The 23195-nt window shown below is 35.0% G+C and overlaps 1 protein-coding gene across 1 annotated transcript in view; it reads right to left on the reverse strand.

Annotated features, from left to right (window-relative positions):
* Positions 1–535: 535 nt before the first annotated feature.
* Positions 536–23195, reverse strand: part of Rrp1 (Recombination repair protein 1) — an 84862-nt gene continuing 62202 nt past the window's right edge. The window contains exons 5-7 of the mRNA XM_090411862.1: positions 18471–18614; positions 8178–8358; positions 536–827 (exon numbers count right to left, since the gene is read on the reverse strand). Of these exons, the coding sequence (XP_090267988.1) occupies positions 710–827; positions 8178–8358; positions 18471–18614 (443 nt within the window). The 3' untranslated portion in view covers positions 536–709. The remainder of the gene's footprint in view (positions 828–8177; positions 8359–18470; positions 18615–23195) is intronic.

A 23195-nucleotide genomic window follows, 5' to 3' on the forward strand; every position in this document is an offset into this window, starting at 1 on the left:
GCTGAAATTCCTTGTTTTGAGAGAAGAGACCGAACACTGATGTGAAAGAATGGAGCATAGAAATTCTGAGTCAAAGAGAATTCCAAATTCAGCACTCTTCTGGGAATGTCCGTGCATACAAATGCTACACTAATATACCTGCTTTTCACAGGAGAAATTAGTCAGTTCAGATACTGGTTGTGGTTAATTATAGTAGATTAATGAAATTTTACATGTTTCATATTCAATATTAATAACAATGGTTCGTCCCAAAATTCTCTATATTGCAAAAATAAGTGATCTTTTCATCATTTTCTGAAGTAAAAAAATGGACAATAATCATTAGAAAAACTCAATGTTAGAAGTGCCATGAACCTGACATTTATTTCAGCCACTGTTGCATCTTAAGCTGAAAGTGATGAAACACAAATAAGAATAATGAAATAAAAGTTATTGATCACTCACTCACTTTTTTTTTTGGAGAGGGAGAAGAGGAAAAGCTATCGCATGGAAAACAATAGCTTATGTCTTGACATAATAAAAGAATACACAAAGGTACAAATAAAATATTTAATCTTTAACAGAAATACAAGTGACTGCCTGACATTACATTTAAAATATAATATTACTACATAAATGTTTTCATGAATGACAGTGATGGAGATCAAGGTGTATTAAAACATAATTTATAATTCATATACAATAGAGTACCTATACAGACTCAAAATTTTTAGAACGAAATTAAAAGCGTGACAGGACAGTGATCACTACCATATACATCCTTTCTGATTAAACTATCACATAATTTTGATTTCAAACGATCTGATATAAGAAAATAATCCAATCGCCTGTAATGAAATAAATTCCAATTAATATGCTATTTTACAGCAATAACAGTACATTTTAAGTTATGAAGTAAGAACAATTTGGTGATAATGGAAAAAAAAACTTTAATTAACCTAATTTATTTAAAAAAAAAGACAAGCCTTTATAAGCTCATGCAGAGCAGGCTTTTACAAACACCCATGCCCATGGCAGGACTTGAACCCATAATCTGTTGGTTGGAGAGCAGATGTACTATTCAATTGGCCAACCAGGCTGGCTACTGCATGAAGAAATTGCACTTATAAATTCAGATTTAAAATGTTATTTTATAATAAGAATATCCCATTTCTGTTAAAACGTTTTTAAAATTATAGAAATACAGTATGCCATTATCAGTGTTTATAGTATTAAGTTTTGTGTGTGTGAGTGTGTATGTGTGTGTAGTAATCTCTCACTTATCAGATCCTTGAATGGGCTAGTGTCAACTGACTTCTAGTACAGCAACATGTAACTGTACCTTCAGTTATCCAATCTTTCAATTTTCCAACTGGCAAACTACATCCTCAGTGTGGTTGTATAATTGAGCAAATGATGAAGATCAGCATGTAGAATAGTGATGAGTGAAGGTCTCTCCTAAATGCAAGAGTGGATCTACTTCTCTTATGGTGACCTAGTCCATCTTGGGAGAATGTATACTTGCATGTATGCATGTGTGAGATTAGTTAGAGACAATCACAAACGTCGTACATGCCCATGGTGGGAATTGAACCCATAACCTATTGGATGGAGAACAGACAGGCAAGCCACTCAGCCAACCAGGCTGGCAGCTGAGCAATTATTGTATATTTTTAATGTTACTCCTAGAGTGCATTAGTAGTATGGGTGGACTAAGAATTTTTGTAATTTTTTTTTTTTTTTTTTTTTTTATATTTTGTATTTATTTACTAAATAAAGAGCCAAAAGGCTTCACTTTGGCAATGTGAAATTATATAAGTGGATATTAGATCCTGTTCGAAACAGCTCTCAGGCCAGTGAAACCTTATCAAAATGGACTAATAGAAAGTGAATATACAGATGCTTGGGCAGCGTTTATATTTTCTAAGTAATCCGTGCTAAGGCAACTCATGAATGTCAGCAAGTGTATTCCTGTAAGCTATCTGGTCAACTTATTTTTTATGGAACTTTCATAGTTTCTGCAATTGGCTTTAAAATAATGCTGGATCTAATATCCACTTTACTTATATAATTTTGTATTTATTTTTTATATGATCTGGAAATTCTGCTCTAGATACTAAACAGAACTTTTTCAAGTCACTCCAGATATTCACCAAGCATGGTATATTGGTCTCAACACCAAATAATAAAATCCATCTCCCACCATAAGGCAGTCACAAACATTTATACCCAGGGCTCCGGAAATCCACTCACGCACTCACCACAGGTGAGTAAACAAAGAGAAGCAGCGAGTGAATTTTTGGCCTCATTCTACACATCCAAAATACATTTTTTCCTCCACTCCTTAAAACATCTCATTCATTGTCAAATTATTTGATCATGAGTGGCTGCCATGAATTCATTAGAGAACCTTTTTATTTCTAGAAAGCTGGAAATAAAACTTCTAGATCTGAAATTCTTAATTTGAACATTACAGTATTTTCTTTTAAAGAATCAATGAAAGAGTCGAAATTTTAGTTGCTGGCTATCTCTATGTAAGCCAATCATCTTCACTTTCTTCCATCCTTTTATTTCCTTTAAGATTCAGAACTTTATTTTTCTTTCTATATGAAAGACTGTTCATTTTTTTTTTTTTTTGTAGTAATTAAAAACTCAACCTGCAGTAACTCACCCACCCTCCAACAGTCGTTCTGTTGTCACTATCCTAACATAAGAGTTGATAAATATCCACTTTTGAATTCCAAAAATGTCCTCATTTCTCTCATAGCAGTATTATAGGGTTCTTTTCGCTCCTACACGATATACTTCCAGTTTTCCTTTCAGTCATGAAGCGATAAAAATGAGCAGCCATTACATGTTATTTACAGTGCTTTACTTGAAAATAATTCATATCTTATATGCATTTAAATTAAATTGCAGTTACTGTTTCCAAATATTAATCAAATCAATGCCTTCATTTAATTCAATATTAAACTTACACACATATATGTACAATATGTAATAAAAAATATATTATTTAAACAAATTAATTTTATTGTTCTTACAATATAATTTTATCAATAGAATAAACTGATAATTATAAACATAAAATTTAAAATTGACACAATCTAATTAAATACTGCAGTACATGTATATCTTATTCTTTGAACATCTTAACCAACATTTTTACCTTGAGGTTTTGGCCAAGTTGATTAAGGCCTTATCTTGGCCAGACCACCTGATAAGGCCTTTCCTTAATATGGGAGGGTTGGGTCTACCATGGTGATCCAGTTCATCTTGAGTGTATATAATATTTGTATGTATGCATCATGTGTGAATAATGAGACAATCATAAACATCCATGCCCATAGCAGAACTTAACCCACAGTGTATTACTGGCTGGAGAGCAGATATGCTAATCACTCAGCCAACTAGGACAGCTCTCATACATATATATATTATCTATCTAGATCGAAGTTCTTGTCATGGAAGGGAGCAGACATGTCCAATGATGCTCCTGCTTAAAGTTGGATATCATGTAATTTTATATTTCAGTTAACTTCAAGTTATATACCTGCATAAACACCTGATCTATTTCTCTCATATGCGGTATAAAATTAGTTTTTTAAATATGCAAAGTTAGACAAAGTTATTTTTAAATTTTTCATTGTTCTTATTGTTATCGCTACAACAGTATGCCTTTGAGTTGCAGGAAATTGTTGTAGTTTACGTTTTCCCCAAATTTACTCAAAGCAATGGCTCAGGAAAAGTTCAACCAGCACCAATATTTCACCACCAGCATCCGTCTCACACCCAAGCTCAGTAGGAGTCAGTCAAAGGTTACAGGATTCCAATAACCAAGGAAAAGACACCAGCCAGAGTCAGTCACATCTACAGAGAAAGGAAAGACATCAATCTCAGCCCTGTCAAAAACAATGAACAAAGGTCAGTATTCTCTCTCTCTCATGCCAATATTGTATTTAATATTGCTGCGCAAATTACTGCTACTGGGAAGACCACCACACATACAAACATACAACTAACCAACCGCGTTTCTCGAGACAACGGAATAGTCATTTTTGCAATTGAAAATACCCCCATCAGAGAAATACCTAGACACAGCAGCGCAGCATGTCCCACAGAAAAATATAGCCCACTTTTCAAGAGTTGCTGGAACCGTGCAAATGTACTTTAATAATGCATCTTGGCATCTTGGTTTGAGACATCAATTGAAAAAGGAATAAACATCGGAGCATGTCATGTGAATGTCTCACCGATCACACTAGCGCCCACAAAAGTAACAGTGTCAGATGTTCCACCAGGAATAAGCTGCCAAATGCTTTGTAGATTGCTGTCAAAATATAGCACAGTGACAGGTAAAATCTGAATGCTATGAGCCTCTACCACTAGACCTGAGTTCACCCACATCAAAAGTTTTAGAAGACAGGCTTTAATGCACTTTGGCAATAACACAATCGACTCCATACCTAAAATAATAAATACAGAAATAGACAGAGTAGCTTACATCTTTTACATTATTGTTGCTGCTCAGTGCTTCTACTGCCACGAAGGTCAGGTAAGGAGATTATGCCCATGTATACTCAAAAATGAGAGACTGACTAACAATACTACCAACCATAACAGATCAGAAAATCAGAAGCATAAACATCAAACCCAAAAAACTGAGCATCCCCAACAAACAACAAAAATCTCAAGCACAAAACTCTTAGTCAAATACTGAGGAGATAAAATCTAGTGGCACTAACAAAACTCAGCTTTCAGAAGAACCTATCCCAACATCATCTAAAAGCCATCCTAGAGAAAAGGAAATAGGAAATAGACAAGTAACAAAAAGCAGAAAAACAGCCAAAGATGAACCAGTGCAGCTGCAACAAACAATCTTTGCCTCCAAACATTCTGGAATCTTTACAACAGCCTGTAGAGGAGGAAGAGGAGATCGAGCTTCTTGAGTCCTCAGATAACAAAGAAGAAACTGAAAATGTAGATCTTCCTCACACTGAAGTCCACTAACAAATGAGCAGCTTCAGAGTTTTCTTAAGAAAGTTCGAGGCTCTTCACAAAAACTGACAGCATATGACTGCACCACCGATATCAGTGGCCTTTTAACCCAGCTGGAAGAATTAAGAGCTGTGCTGGCAAGAAAAACCATCAAGCTCAGGAAAAGAATATACCATCTGATCAACAGGCTTACATCCAAGTGGCAGCATAATCATCCCTAAAGTAAGTGAGGATCACACTGCCAAACAAAATAAACCAGGATATAATGAGCACCACAGTAAACTTTCTCTCACTGCAAAACACACTCATCCTGCAGGAAACTAACCTCCATTCCAGCAAATTTTCAGATCAGCACTGGAAGAACTGGCAATATATCATTCACTAGTGTCCTGCCATACAACTTCATGGATCAGGAGTCAGTACTGGAATCCACAAAAAAAGTACACTTAAATTAGGGATCATCGATACCTTTCCTGGGTGTGCAATATATGCACTCATTAGAACTCAGACAGGAAAGAAAATGCATATAATTAATGTATACATACCACAAAACGAACAGCCTTGAGTGCAGGTACGAGAGTTAGTCCAAAACCACCTCAGTAAAGTTAATGAGGACTATCTCATACTGACAGGGGATTTCAACTGTACTCTGGATCCTGCAATGGACAGACAGACAGTCAGACAGTGATAGGAACATCGACTCTCACTAGTTCAGATCATCCAGGATGTAATCAATGACTACGAGCTGACTGATATCTTCAGACAGCTGCACCCACATGAAAAAGTGTTTTCCTGGAGGGCCAAAGGTGGTCCTACCAGAGCTCTATACCAGGCATTGCTTGATAGATGCTATGCATCCATGCATACAATACCCTTCATAAGGAGGGTCACATATCATCCATTTCATGATCAGACCATGATACCATCCTTTTGAGCATCTGCATTCCTGGAAGGAGCATATTGGATCTTTAATAACAGCCTATTACAGGACACAGAATATCTCAAAACCTCCAAAATACTATATTCTCATCAGAGACATATCTACTTCCCAACCAATTTCTAACTAGTGATCATTCTTTAAGGTTAATGTCAGGGTATTTACTCAAAAGTATAGTCACTAGAGGAATTTGAATAAACATTCCATCTTAAATAATCTGCAACAACAACTACAGCAATTATATCATCCGGAATCTGAAGAATCCCCAGAAGCCACCATTTGCTCACTTCTAGAGCACTCTGCAAGAGGAGCACTAATAAGAGCAAGATGCAGGTACAAAGTATTTCTTTTCACTGGAAAAACGCCAACAAGAATCTACAACAACAGATTGTGGAAACATCACAGAAGATCATGATGAAATCCTCTTATATGCCTTGAAGTATTACAAAAACCTATACCAAGCAATCCCAACATTCATGGATGCCACTGATATAATTCTAATTGTATTATTAGGAAACTTAGGAAACTCTGATGTCAAAAACTCTCACAAGCAATGCAGCATAAGACAGAACTCCCTATCATGCTACACGATTTGACAACTGCTTGCACCTCTTTACCAAAAGATAAATCTCCTGGCATAGACAGGCTCACCACTGAATATTACTAGTCTTTCTAGGAACAACTTGGCTATCTTCTACAGAATATATGTTGAAGCCAATAGCAATGGCTTCCCACCCAATATGACAACATCTGTTATTAAGCTTATCCCAAAGAAAGGAGATTCTACAAAATTAGGAAACTGGCAACCCATCTCCATCATAAACACTGACTGTAAAATAATATCAAAAGCCATTGACAACAAAATAAACCACGCTGAATGAAATAATAGACAGGCACCAGAACTATTCTATCCCTGGATGATCTATCCACAAAAACCTACACCTCAAAAGGGATTTGATAAGCATAGCTAACAACAGCAGTAAAACAATGGTTGTTGTAACACTAGACCAAGAAAAAGCTTTTGACCACATTGAACATCACTATCTATTCAACTGATCGAAAGCCTTCGGCTTTGTCATCATTCAGTCCATTCAGATGTTATATGCTAAAACACATTTTTGCATGAAAATAAACAACAGGCTCACCATATCTGTACCATACATTAGAGGTATTAAACAAGGCTGTCCACTTTCCAGTCTTACACAATTGCCAGAGCCCTTTTTGCATAGAGTAAGCATGCTGCTTAGGGCACCCTAAACTTTCTTACCAAGCCATAACCCTGACAGATATGCCGATGATGTTACAGTTATAGCCTGCAAAGAAGAGGATTTCTATAACATACAACCAGCATACCAAGTGGCTCTGGAGCTAAACTAAATGCACACAAAACCACAGGATTGTGGAGTGGCAAATGGAAAAACCAAATTGATTCCCCAGTGTCTGGTCACTGGTCTGCAGAGGGAAACAAATACCTGGAAATTTACCTAGGAAAGATGCCCTCTTACGCAGATAAGAAATAACTAAGAAAGCGGGCAGCAATATGAGCCTCTGCCTCCACAAGAGGGAGAGCAATAATTGTTAACGAAAAAGCTACCAGTGTCCTTTAGCATACACTAGATTCTCATGCCACTAATGCAATTTATCAAACAAATACAGTCAACCATCTATCGATTCACATGGAACCAAACAAACTAGTTTTCCTACTCCAAGCAAAGTACTTCTCTTGAAGAAGAACAAAACTTGACCACAGGATGACAACATTCCATACTCACTTTTTCCTTAATACCCCACAACAGGAAATGGCACACAAACGCACCACCAAATATATTTTCAGTTCTGATACTAGAGATCTCTTTATTCACAACCTTAAGAATGACAAGAGCACACGTGCCAGTGAGCCTATCAAATTTCTACAAAGATGCCTTTCGAAGATGGAAGAAGTTAAACCTCCGGCACACAATGAAGAAAGCATCCTTCCCTCAAATCCTCATCTTCACAACATGATGTTATGGAACTCCATCACTTGGAGAGAGATTTTCTTTCCTCCACGGAGTTGGTGAGGCAAATATTACCAGTCCTTGTGGTAAGCACATCTCTTTATTTTGAAATTAAATAATCAAATTATATGCTAAGAGAAATAAGCACTGAATCAATTTTATTATAAAGTTTTTAAATGCTATTCAACGTTGTTAATACACAATCCTTTAGGCAAAAGACATACACCTGCTTTTAAAAAAAGTAATAATTACTGAAAAAAACTTACCATCCAGTATTTTTAGCTCTTGCATTCCTCATATATGTCCAAAAAGTATAAGCTCCTGTAACATCTGGATGGAGGTGACGAAAGCTATCAGTGAATCCTGCATCAAGTAATTTGCTAAAATTATCTCTCTCTTCTTGAGTAAATCCTGCATTGCGTGTATTAGTCTTTGGATTGGCAATGTCTGGTAAAGAAGAGATAAAAAGCAAGAGTGACAGATTGCTACTGTTCAATTTTAAATAGAGCTGAGAAACATTTGTTCATCACAATACTGTTGACTAGTTTTATTTAATAAAGAAAAATTCCTGAATAGCCAATAAGAAAAAAAATCTTTATAATTCATTAATCAAACCTGCTAATTACTGTTATATGCAATATATATCTTTATTTCTTCTCCTGTTCTTAAATGATCTGACAACACTAGATAGCAAAAAAAAGCATGCATACAGGAACTATGTTTTCAGTAGTTGTCTCAAAGAAAATCTATTAAAGATGACAACCACAATGAAATAACCTGAAATGAATACAGTGATGAGAAAGAAAATAGGGAAATAAGTCTGGCAGAGACATTTAAATAAGATGAAGAGAAAACCCCTGGGATAAATGGATTTGCCTGTTCTTCAGAGCTTACAGTAGTTCAGGATTGAAATGGTTGTATGATATCTTTAGAAAGATCCAGAGAAAGGTGATACTTGATGATTGGGCCAGGAGGATTATTGTTCCAATATATAAAAGAAGCTCAGGAAGGACTGACTGGTTGGTTTATTGGTGCAAGAATAGCAAAGATTAAGGCAATACATAAATAGTCAAAGATAAACAGTAAATAATTATGTAGAAAAATTAATTTAAGGAACACAGCATCTACATATCAATAAAATTACAGTCAAATGTGTTTGTACAAATTAATTCTTTGTAAAAGGTTTAAAAATCATGCAATCTGAGTCTGATAACATCTGCCTGAGTGTACTACAGTTTGGCTAGATAGGTAAAAATTCATTACTCTCTCTCTCATGTAAAGTGCTGACACTCCACTAGAATATGACAAATAGACACATGTTGCATTTTTCACATGTAGGCAGGTGGTCATCAGCCCTTGGTACATAAGAATGTGCAAGATGACTGTGACCTGTGCAGAGCCTAAGAAAAACTTCCTCTCTTCTCTTTTTATGTTGACTAGAATGCCAATGCTTAATGTCATGATGACTGCCATTGAGCAATTAGCTTTGATCTTATAGACTGTCTGTAGTCAGTATTTGGAGAAAGCATGAGCTGATCTAGCAGCTGCACCTGCCATCTCATTTCCCTTAATTCCATCGTAACTAGGAATCCAGCACAACCAAGCATCAAAATTAAGGGTTTTCATTTTGTACAACAGGTGTAACACTTCAACACAGCACTGGATGTGCTGTGTGTGAGGTGTTATACATAGAAGAGACAGCCTGTAAAGAATGCGAATATTCCATGGACATTTGTAGGTGGCCTAGGATGTAAACTGGGACCTCTGACGACTGTTTCCCAAATTTTGGAAAGTTTTATGCATTCATATTTGTTTAAATTAGGTTGATTTCCAAGTGCCACTGCAGATTCTAAAAACAGTCTTTCCTTTTTAAATTTACGGTAGAGATAGTGGTTTTCTTCCAGAAGATCCTGTGAGTGATAGCCAATATGTGATCTGCAACATCAGATTGACTATAGTCGTGATTGCAGATTAAGATTTGTGTTCATCTAAATGAATGGTGCTGATCTACCTGTCTGTCTGAAATAAGTGAACTTGCAGGAACAGGGTACTTCAGATACTCCAGGTACGGAGAAAGGAGAGAGCTGATCTTTGGTAGAATGGATAAGGGAAGCAAGTTTCCAGTGGATCTTAAAAGCTGCACAGAGGGCTGTACTTTTCTTTTTTTTTTTTTTTTTTTTAAAGATCTGGCTATTTCTTCCAACTGTGCCCTGGATGTAGGCGATGATGATGATAGTATTTCTGAAATCCTTCTGAAGGGATGGCTGAGGAAAGGGGGAAGGATAGATTATTTCTTGCCCCCCTCCCAAATATATGGTTTACCTAAAATTCATAACCCTAATTCCCCCTTAAGACCTATAGTAGATGCCACTGATGCTCCATGCTACAAATTTTCAAAACAGCTGGCAAACTCTCCTACCCCACCTCACTGGACTTACCACATCCTATATAAAAAACTCTATCCATTTTAAAATCTTGATTGAAAATCTAACTAATAATACAGATATATTGGTAAGCTTTGACATCACCTCACTGTTTACCAATATTCCCTTAAATGACATCTTCACACTCTTAAAAAACATTTTTCCTTTGGATATCTTAGACCTCTATTCCTTGACCATAAATTCTGGTTATTTTTCTTGGAAGAACAAAATTTACAAATAGAGTTAAATGCTATGGGTTCCCCACTCACACCCCCAATGGCCAATTTTGACATCGATAATTTTGAAAAACAAGCCATAGACTTAACCCCTCTCAAACCATTTATCTGGCTAAGATACATAGATGCCGTGTTCTCTATTTAGCCTAATGGCCCCCTGACACACTGGACTCCTTGCCCAGTTACCTCAATAGTCTAAATCAGAGAATCAAGTTTACAATGGAAAAAAAAAAAATTAACAATAGTTTACTCTTCCTAGTCATCTTAGTGACATGCCTTCAAAATGGTAACCTCTCCTTCACTGTATATAGAAAACCCACTAACACAGGCAGATACATTCACAAAATCCTCACCCCACTCCCTCTCAACAATATGGCATCATTAAAACTAACCAACAGAGCCTATAATCTTTGTTCCAGCAAAACCTCTCTCTCTCTCGCTCAACAGAACTCAACCATATACACAACACCTTACTCTCCAATGGCTAGTGCTTACAAAATTTAAAAAAATAATCAGTCCTTCCCCTTTCCTCAGCCATCCTTGTGAAGGGATGGCTGAAAATTATACCCCCAACATAAGAACATCTGCGACACAATCAAAATTATATCAAGATCTTTAAAAAAGTACAACCTCTACACAGCTTTTAAGCCCCACCAGAAATTTGCTATCCTCATCCATTCTACCAGAGATCAGCTCCCTCCTCTCGCAGCACCTGGAGTATATAAAATAACTTGTTCCTGCAAGTTCGTTTACTTCGGACACAGGTAGTTCAGCGACCATCCGTTTAGATGAACACAAATCTTACATTTGTGTTCATAACTATGGTCAATCTGGAATTGCAGACCATGTATTGGATACCACTCATAGGATCTTCTGGAAGATAAATTTAGTTTAATCCTTTATCCAAGTGTAAGCAAACAAAGTTTGCGCCTGAAGTATCTTCAGGACTGAGGCAACTCATGGTAAAGGTGGACCAAGCTCTCATTTGTCTTAGTATTTCCCATAATGCAAAGCACATCTCCTTGCAGACATGTATAATCGCTTTCGACCTTTATTGAGGTCTCGTCAGTGGGAACCCACTCACATTAGTGAGGGCTCTCACTAACGAGACCTCAATGGCCCTTCCCTTAATGCATAGCATTATACATGTCTGCAAGGAGATGTGCTTTGCATTATGGGAGATACTAAGACAAGGAGTGATGAGAGCTTGGTCCACCTTTATCACGAGTTGCCTCAGTCCTAAAGATACTTCATGTGCAAACTTTGTTTGCTTACACGTGGATAAAGGATTAAACTAAATTTATTATAGTCTAACCAAGTGGAAAAAACTTCCATCATCATCTGGAAGAAAACCACTATCTCCATCATAGTAAATCTAAAAAGAAAAGACTGTTTATGGAATCTGTGGTGGGACTCAGAAATCAACCTAATTTAAACAAATACGAATGCATATAACCTCCCAAAATTTGGGAAGCAATAATTGTCAGAGGTCCCAGTACATTCTAGGTCACTTACCTAGATAGGAGCTGCGAGTTATTCACATGTTTTAGTTAGTATTGCAAGCATTATTTGTACTCTCCTGAAGATGTCTCAGTGACAGACAAAATATTGGAAGCATTAAAATTAGTTTTTAATCTTTTCTTAGTGCTGTCAATACTCCATTAAAGCTCCGACATGATTGGAGTAGAACTCTCATAGTTCCCATCTATAAAAAGAGAAATAAAATAATTTGAAAATTACAGATATTTCTGTACTGAGTGTTCCTGGTAAAATTTATGCAAGTTTACTTGAGAAATGGCTAAGAAAAATTATGAAAGAGAAGCTTGGTGAAGAACAAAGTGGATTCAGGCCAAATAGAGGTTGTCAGGATCAGATTTTCACTTTAAGACAAATAGTTGGGAAATCTTGAGAATATAACTAAGATCTGTATTTAAATTCTGTAGATTTGGAAAAGGAATATGACAAGGTGCCAAGAAGAGAGCTATTCAAAATGCTACAGAATTATTTGCTTGATATAATGTCTCATTTATGCCATATAACTGTAGAGTTTTGAATAGCTTTCCTTGATTATGAAAAAGCCTTTCCTAAAATATTAACTGATCTAAGTACAGTAGACTCTTGACTATCCGGCCTAATGTGGCGGAAGGGCAGGCCGGATAACACAAAACCTGGATAGGCCAGAGTTCTAGGCCTACCTATCCCCGAAGCAATAGTTTTCGCCGTTACCCCAGAGTCTAGTCGCTTTATAGCGCATAGTTTCTCCTTCATAGGCACTACAACCTTTTTTCATTTATCACCCATTTCGTAATCTTTAATAAAATAAACAACAAAGCACACCAAGCAACAATTTACTAATGTAATCAGGAACAGTGGCAAACGCATTCTGCACTTGTGAACATCAGATACACAACTGACGAAGCGGGGAAATCCGCAATTTGCATGTCTCAACTTGTGTTATGCACACGGCACGTAGGAGGATTGTAGCAGACACCGCTTGTGCAATGCCTTGGCAAAGTAAATTATAGTACGTATTCCTCATTTTATTATTATTATAATTTTATTATATTATATTATTACAATATTATTATAAAATTCAGGCTCCGGATAGTCGAGAGTCTACTGTATACTGAACCAAACCTTCCTCTTCAAGAAATGTATACAGGAAATAAAATAGCAGTCAAATTAGAACAATCAGAACGGAAAGACACATCAAAAGGAGTATGGCAAGGATGTACCCTATCACCTCTACTTATATATATATATATAAATCACATCTGGAAACAGCATAACCCATTTGTTTACAAATAAACCCACAAAAAAAGATAGATATAGTATTATTTGCAGATGATCAAATTGTATTACCTACACCAGAATATGATCTACAGTGATCAGTAAAATCATTAAATGAAATTTCAGAACGATATAATATGAGAATATCAAAAGTCAAGATCAAAATAACAGCTTTCAAAGGAGAAAACCCCAACAAATAAATTTTAGAACAACTAAATGTTTACAAATACCTGGGATGTGACTTATCATATGAAGATGAAAAAAAATATAGACATTGACAAAACTTGATATTTTGATATTATTGATATTTTAAAGTAAATGGCATAATAAACAATATATTTAAGTCATCCTTATAAAAACACATCAGTATCTATAATGTCATGTCTAAGCTAACTATATTATATGGAAGTGAAACATGGACCATAAAAAATAATGAAAAATGTGTTTCTGAGAAATTAAATTTCTCAGAAAAACAGATGGATATACCAAGTGGGATCATAAGAGAAATTTTACAATAACTAAATATAAAACCAATTAACTACTATATAAGTAAATAAATATTTTTTCCCCAGTTTATCCTTGGGTTTATTCATCCTGCAAAGCAGGCAAACCAGGCTTGAGAACTCAACACTACAGGACATAGGATACACCGGGGAGTAGGGCTGACTACCTTTTCCTGTAAGCGGTTTGAGGTCCGATGATTAATAAACCCTCGACACCACAAGGTAAAAGAGGGTATAAAGAAGATGAGATGAGTTGATAAGTAAATATAAACAAAATTAGTTAGAACATTCAAATCGAATAAGCAATAGTAGACTGCCAAAAATACTATATGGATATAGAAAAAGAAGAATTGGAAGACCAAGAAAGCAATGGCACGACACTAGAACAGGCCACTTGGCTAAAATTCATGATAGGAATAAAATTCATTTCCTATCCACAATTCCCCTCCAAATTAGTCTATTAGTTGTCAGCACTCCAATATTTTCATAACTAACATTTCCTGCTTCTAAGGCACTTCTGACTGAATCAATCTACCTAGACCTTCGTCTTCTCCTGAGTCTCTTTCCTACCATCTTGGCATCAAACACCTGTTCAGCCTAATCTTTCCTCACCCATTCAGTTTAAGTGGCCATACCACCTTAGATTAGTTCTGCACACACATTCTTAGATGATGACAATGCTGAATTCCTAATATCTTCATTCTCAGCTCTCAGATTCGTAACTTAAAACTGGTTTGAACACTGTCTTATATACTGCTAGTTTAGTGTTTTGGCTAATTTCTCACTTATTCCATATAAATTTATTCAACTGGCTCACCACCACACCAGCTTTATTATTCTGTTGTCTATTTTCATATTTAACTTACTATTTTCACTAAAAATTATGCCTAAATAGCTGAAATTATTCTATGTTCTTCCTGACTATTTTAATAGAGTTGGTCTTTTTATTGCTGATTTTCATGCCATATTTGTTATTACAGCTGTTAAGCAATTTAATTAGAGAAACTTGGACTTCAATTGGATCTGTTTAGGAGTACAGCCAGGGGTCGCTCATGCATAGGCACTGTGGAACTGCAGCAACCCAATTTTTCAATATATAAATATATTTATTAATTTATTTATATTTGCTTGTAATATTTAATTTTATCATCAACAATCCTATACAATTATCTTATTTTGTATAAAAAATAATAAAAATCCATCTTGCAGCACTTAAGAGGGCAAAGGACGCTAGCAGCACTGTGTTTACCACAGTCTCATATTGCCACACATGCAAGCATATGCACATTGTTACACCCTGATACCTTAAGAATGTAGAATTGCCAGTTATCATGGTGTAACATGAAGAGAAAATAAAATAAAACCCCTGTATAAAACCTGTATAATAGATGAATTATTTAGAAGAAAGAAAAATATTCTTGCATCCAAGTAAAATATATAACACAAAAAATGTTTGTTGAAATAACTAATAAAAGAAAGACTATATTAATGTTGTGATATAAAAAAAAATATATTTTTAGCTAAGTAAGACAGAAAGGATTAGTCATAAGAAATTGTATGTGAGAGGCTAGAGATTAAAATATTAAGTAAATTCTTAAAAATTTGGAAGGGGGATTAATTTAGAGGCTAGCAAAAATAAAGAAACAATAGACTATCGCTCAGGGTCAATTCCTGGATTTGAGACATCGTCACTGGCTCACCGATCAAAGGATGTTTGGCAGAAAAACGCCACCCTAATTGGTCGGTGAAGTCGAATCAAGTAAGGGGGCTGAGAAAAGAAATTAAAGAAGGTGCCGTTAGGAGTCAAGGTATAAAAGGGGTAGAAACCCACCCAACGAGGCTTTTTCCCAGATAGTTTCTTCACGATCTCCTTCGTATAGGTTTCATGTGGTTTTTCTGAGTGGTGGGATTGGAGTTAAACTCCGTCGTCACAACAAGGAAACAATAGTGAGTGGGATTTCGATTCCATATTTCCTATGGTAAGAAACGAGGAATGCCATTTAGCCAAAGGAAAGAAGGTATTATCTATGTGTTTCATAATCCAGTGACAACTACGAAAAAAGGAAATCTGTAAAGAAGTCTGTGTCCACATGGTGAGTTTCACAACCATTGTATAGATGATTCTAGAAGTGTCCTTAATTCAAGTACGAAAGGTTAAGATCGCGCAAGCACAGTTTATTGCCAAAAGAACTTAGGAGTGACAGATTATAGGAGAGATCATACCAGGATGGTACAATCAGAAAAAGGTAGAGGCCAATATAGAAAACTCAAGAGAAAAAGGTACTGTAAAAACCTCGTGTTAACTGAAAATCGTCTGTAATTGTAATCATTATTCTATTACTGAACTGTTGAAGAGACTAAGGAAAGTTATACTAGGACTTTAGTGCATGACTGATTATAATGAAAGTATGCTTGTTAATATTAATATTATATAAGTAATTATGTGTCCTGAAATTTATGCATGTGTATTGTAACTTATAGGAAAGTTTTAAATGTCAAAGTTATGTGTTAGTACAGTGAAAGGATAATTTAATCTACATAGTTTTGGATAGTTAAATAGAGTGAATTGATTACATATGTCCATGTGCTATAGCATATAGTGTATTCAGACTAATATAGGGTTACCTAAAGTGTTAATTAGATAGGGGATTATACATATGATTGTATGAGTCGAATTTGTCGTGGCAGCATGATCGCATTACTCATATAGGATCATAGCCAAATTACTTGTGATAAGCTAATGTTATTTTGCAAATATTTTCTTAGTATTGAATTGAATTGTACCATGCTAATGAATTTAATAAACCTTTGTTCATTGATAAAACAGTTGTCTGAAATTGCTGCCCAATGCACCACTTGAAAAACGTACGAACCTAATCACGCGGGAAATTAATGTAAAAAAAAAAAAAACGAGATAAAGTGTCACGACTGCAATATTGTTTCACATTCAGACATATTTTAGTAATTGCTCCTTGTTTTTGTATTTTATATCTGAAATTAGATGTCCCAAAAGGTGCAGTATAATATAAATTTTAGGGAAACTAAGGGGAGAAATAGCTTAAATATTTGTATTTTGGAGTGATATCTCATGCATAGATAATAGTTGAATATATAGATAAGCAAAAAAAATCACTAGATAGAATAATAATCATAAATTGGGACATAACAACGTCATAGTGCGTAATGCGGCACTGTCTGTTGTGCAGTTCCACCGTTGTTTATATGCAGTTTGTGCCAGTAGTAGAGTGTTCGTAGTGCTTATTGTGTTTACTCCGTCTCTTTATATATTTGGACATTACAATTAAAGGAATGGATTTTATTTTTATGTAATTTTGAATTATACTAAACTGCATAATTTTATCGATAATAAACAATATTTTTTCATGAAACAAAACAAGAATATATTTTATTTTTAAGTAATTTTGAATTACACCAAACTGTATAATTTTATCGATAATAAACAATATTTTTTCATGTTTAATTTTTTTTTAATTCTTACCATAATTTTGATATTTTATCCAAACACATATACACTGTACATACAGTGTGTATGTAAGTTGCAGCACCGCCATGATTTCAAGCCACGAGCCGCCACTGAGTACAGCATCGTCTGCATGAAACAAAGAACTAAGTTTCATATCTCCGATTCTTATATCAGGTTTAATGCAATTCATATAGATGATGAATAATAGTGGAAATAGTGTGCATCATTGTCTTACCCCGATTGTAAAATCTACATCAAACCATCTTCCTGTATTTCCTTCAATTCTAACTGCAGAGACAATTTAAATATAGACCATGTATTACTGTATATAATGCTCCATTTACCTATAATTACAATGTTTTGAAAAGCTTTTCCAGGTCTGTAAAACTTAACTATACAGATCTTCATCATATTCCCATAATTTCTCAGCTATTTTGTAAAGTGAAAATCTAATCTTAACAATCTCTATATGAAACCCAGCATGTTTTTCTTCCGCAATTTTTCTGTCTCTTTTCATCTATGCTTGCATAAATCTTACCTGTAATTCACACATTCAGCTTTATTCCCCTTTTGGTTGGAAGTATGAGAAACCATTACTGCAATTATTTGGAATTTGACCTTCTGACCAGGCACTCTGAATTATGTGGTGTAGCCAGCTAAAAACTTTTGCATCTCCATATATGATCATTTCTGGTCAAATATGCCTTTCCACATTTAAAGAATCATCAAATTTTTGGTGACTTTTTCTACCTCAAGAAGTTATGTTTTCCTGTTTGTATTTTTCTTGAAAATTTTCTACTACATTTCTGTCAGTGCTTGTTTCATTTAAGTAATTACTCCAGACATCCAGGATATCCTTATCTTCAGTTTTCATGTCACCTTTATCATCTTTGATTATCCATCAAAGTCCATAAAAAAATATTTTATTTACCATCCTTTGATTATATTATGATATCATCTATAATTCCCATATTGTTTTATTTCTCTCTCTTTTTAACATATGGGTACTATCAGAAGCTCTATTCCAATTCTCAGGGAACCCTGTAGCTGAATTAAAAAGTTCAGCATCTTTCAAAATATGAACAGATAAATAGATGAATAAAATAAGTTATAAAATACTTACCAATTTCTTGATGAGCAACATTCAGATCTCCACATAAAATAACAGGTTTTTTGTCATCTAAATTTTTAAGATAGTTTCGAAAATCCTTATCCCAGTCCATTCTGTAATCCAGCCTCACTAGACCCTTACCAGCATTAGGAACATCTATAAAATAACACACACATGCATGTACATAACTGCAAAGATAGTTTAACAAGTATTACATTACAGTAAATTTAACTAATTCATCTAAATTCATTAATGTTCAGTATAAAGATTCACTTTCATTTATAAGATCTAGATTCCATTCTGAAAAGTTTCATTATTATATAATGTATGACAGCAGATGATCCCTGAATTTGATATTTAGCATAAATTAACATGCTATATTCTCAAAACTTCCCAAAGCATTACCATTGCTTCAGAATTTCTGCTGTTATTGAATATAACAGCAGAAATTCTGAGCAATCTAGGATTTAGCCAACCAAATTGTATTCTTATTGGCTTAAACCAACATTAAATGATGGTACAATATGAATTTCATGCCAGTTGCGGTGTCGCCAGGTTAAACAGGGCCCTGTTGTATTCGCCAGGGAACCAGGGTGAGCAGCAAAAAGTCAGCTAGCTACCGGAACAAATCCTAAAACACACCCCAACTCAATATCACTGGAGTTCAAGATCGATACTATCAACATAAGAAGCCCGAATGGCAAAGAAATGGAGCTAGCTGAGGAATTGGATATACGTACCAGATCAGCATAATAGGGGTGATTAAAACAAAAAAACAAAAAAAAAAACTGGCGAGATCTTTCTGAGCAATAAATATAAAATATTATATTCAGGCAATGACAATCAAGGAAAAGAAGGAGTAGCCATAGTATTCAACACAAAATACGATGCTCATCTTCTTGAATGGCAGGCAGTGTCAAGTAGAGTGATTTGGGCAAATATCTGAATGAGGAACTGGACAATGACTTATTTGTACCTATGGTCCCACAGAAGGTTCTACTAAGGTAGAAGTGGAGGAATTTTTTGAAACTTTAGAGAAAGCAACTGACACAATGAAAAAGGAAAAGTTAGTCCTTCTTGGGAATCTAAATAGCAGAGTAGGAAATGATTGTCAGGCATCAGTGGCGGCTCATGGCTTGAAATCATGGGGTGCTGCAACTTTCAAAGTATGTATATTTCGAAACTTATACTCGTATACTCTGTACTTACACACCGTAAGTACAGAGTATACATGTTTTGATAATATATCAAAATTTTGGTAAAAATTTAAAAAAAAAAAAATTAAACATGAAAAAATATCGTTTATTATCAATAAAATGATAGTTTAGTATAATTCAAAATTACTAAAAATAAAATCCATTATCATAATCCCAATAATGTTCTAAAATAAAACTATAACAAATTATGTCTTTAATTGTAATGTCCAAATATTTAAAGAGACAGAGTAAACACGATAAGCACTATGAACACTACTACTAGCGCAAATTGCATATGAACAACAATGGAACCGCACGACGGACAGTGGCGCATTATGCTAATAGCTTGCATCTCACTATGACGTACACATGCTTGTGCGCATAGCAATATGACACTGTAGTAAACACATTGCTGCTAGCATCCTTTGCCCTCCTAAGTGCTACAAGATGGATTTTTATTATTTTTTATACAAAATAAAGAATTGTATAGGATTGTTGATGGTAAATATTATAAGCAAATATAAATAAATATATTTATATATCGAAAATAATTGGGGGTGTTGCAGTTCCGCAGTGCCTATGCACGAGCCACCCCTGTCAGACATACAAAAATATTTTGGAAAAATTTGGAGAAAAGAGCAAAGCTAACAATAATGGCAAATACTTGTTGGATTTCTGCTCAGGACATGGACTGGTTATTACTAACACCATGTTCCAACATAAAAATGTGCACAAATTCACATGGAGAGAAGAGGCAAGGAATAAGAAAAGTCTCACTGACTATGCTATTGTTGATAGTGATGTTTTCTCTCTGGTGCAGGACACTAGAATGTACAGAGGATTTGAAATTGGAAGTGATCACTATTTAGTCTTGAGCAGGATAAAATTGAATTTTATATTGAAAAGAAGAAAATGTAAGAAAAAGCGAATAAAAGTTGAGCAGCTCTCATATGTGAACTGTAGACTAAATACACAAGCATTATTCCAGAAAAAATAAAAGAGTTTAAGAACAGGAACCAAACCTTGGAGATTCAGTGGCAAGCCCTCAAGAAAACATTGATTGATTCAGCAAGAGATTGTCTGCAAGGATAGAAAAATCAGAACTCCATGGTGGACACAGGAAGTTAAAGAGGCAGTGAAGGAAAAGAAGAAAGCATATCAAAAGTTCCTGGCAAATAAATCAGATTGTGCTCTTACAGAATACAGAGACAAATGTAAGAAAGCTAAACCTATGTAAAACTAGCTAAACAAAAGTCATGGGAAGACTTTGGTAAGAACATAGAAAATAAATATCAAGAAGGTGGCAAGATATTCTGGAGGTTATCAAAAAAAGCTTAGAAATAGAGGAAAAAATACTGTAAAAGAAATCAGAAATGATAAAGGTGACATGAAAACTGCAGAAAAAGATATCCTTGATTTATGGAGTAATTACTTTGAAAAATTGCTAAATGAAACAAGCAGTCATAGCACAGCAGTAAAAAACAGACTCAACAGGCATGCAATCAGGAATACATATGGCTTCGAGTAGAAAAAGCCCCAAAAGACTGAAATGTGGAAATGCAGCTGGAGTTGATGATATACGACCAGAATTGCTCAAGTATGGAAGTATAAAAGTCTTACAGTGGCTGCACTGCATAGTTCAGAACGCATAGTTCTGGACAGAGGGACGAATTCCAGATTGGGAAATAAAACTGAATGTGAGAATTACAGAGGTATTTTCCTACTGAGTTTCCCGGGTAACATTTATGCAAGTATACTTGAGAAACGGGTGAGAAGGATTATGGAAGAGAAGCTTGGTGAAGAACAAGTTGGATTCAGACCAAATAGAGGATGTCAAAATCAATTTTCACTTTATGACAAATAGTTGAGAAATCGTGGGAATATAACAAAGATACCAAGAAATTATATACTTGGTTTCAACTTGCATTACTTGATAAAGGCCTTAACTTTGCAGTAGCACCTAGGACTGTTAATAAACTGGATTTTATATACCACATAGAAAGAGGAATTAAGTCTCTTCCTATTAATATACCTGATAAAATTCATTTATAAACTAGCAATGTCCTGAATAAAAAGAAAACCTTATATAGCAATCTTACTAAAACAGAACTAGCAGCAATCAAGTCATTAAAAGCTAATCAAGATATAACTATAACAAAATCGGACAAAGGTAATGCCACTGTTGTCCTTGACAGATCAACCAACATCCATCAGATGAATCAACTAGTCTCTGATAACAGCACCCATCAGCTTGTTAATTATAATCCAACTAACAGAATAAAGAAAAAAAACTGAGAAATTACTCAAGTCCATCAGACACTGTTAAAAAACTTATACCCCATTACGCCCATTCTCCTAGAATATATGGTGTTCCTAAAGTACACAAACAAAACGTTCCGTTTCGGCCGATAGTTGAAGGAATGGATAGCCCTAATTATTACTTAGCCAAAAAATTAGCATCAGCACTCAAGGAGTTGGTAGGTCATTCCCCCTCCTATATAAAGAACACACAACACTTTAAACGAAATTAAAAACATAACACTCGGCAAAGATGATTTATTAGTCAGTTTTGATGTTTCTGCCCTTTTCACAAATGTCCCAATCAGTGACACAATTCTTCTCCTGCAGAACAAATTTCTGCCCGAAATTACGCCCATCTTTGTCCACATACTACGTTCCGGTTACTTCGTGTGGCAAAATAAATTTTACCTACAAAAAGAAGGTACAGCCATGGGCTCACTACTATCTTCCCCCCCAATTGCTAGCTTTTATATGGAAGCTTTTGAGAAAAGTGCTCTTGATTCCTTTACTCTAAAACCTACAGTGTGGTTTAGATACATTAACGATGTTTTCGTTATCTGGCCACACGGTCGACAAACATTAAACACATTCCTTAGCCACCTGAACAAACAACATGAACGCATACAATTTACTATCGAAATTGAAAATCAGAACTTGTTTCCGTTCCTGGATACACTGGTCACACGTCTTCCCTCAGGCAGTCTATCCTTCACGGTTTACCGAAAACCGACACATACTGGCCAATATATACATGCTAACCATATCACCACCTGTCGCAAAAATTTGGAGTAATTAACACCCTTAAAAACAGAGCTATAACAATTTGCTCTAATCAACAAGCTCTTAAACAAGAATTGAAGATTTTAGCAACACGTTTATAAATAATGGCTATAACAAAAATACTATTAATGAAGTTCTTCATAAAACTTCATCAAAAAAAGAATATAGATTACAGTAAAACCATAGCCATCCCATACATTAAAGGGTTATCAGAAAAAATCAATAGAATCCAACATTATAATCTTATAACATTATAATCTTAATGCCACTTTTAAACCATCTATAAAATTAAAAAACATATTCAACTCCTCTAAGGATCCTCTCCTCCCATTGGCACATTCTGGAGTTTATTGCATCCACTGCACCTGTAACTTATCTTATATTGGTGAAACTGGACGTACAATCCCTAAATGTAAAAAAGAACACAAAAAGACACATTAAATATAACGATTTTGGTGAA

Source organism: Typopeltis vanoorti, chromosome 22, assembly GCF_054136105.1.
Source record: "Typopeltis vanoorti isolate ZY-2024b chromosome 22, IOZ_Tvanoo_1.0, whole genome shotgun sequence".
Classification (NCBI taxonomy): domain Eukaryota; kingdom Metazoa; phylum Arthropoda; class Arachnida; order Uropygi; family Thelyphonidae; genus Typopeltis; species Typopeltis vanoorti.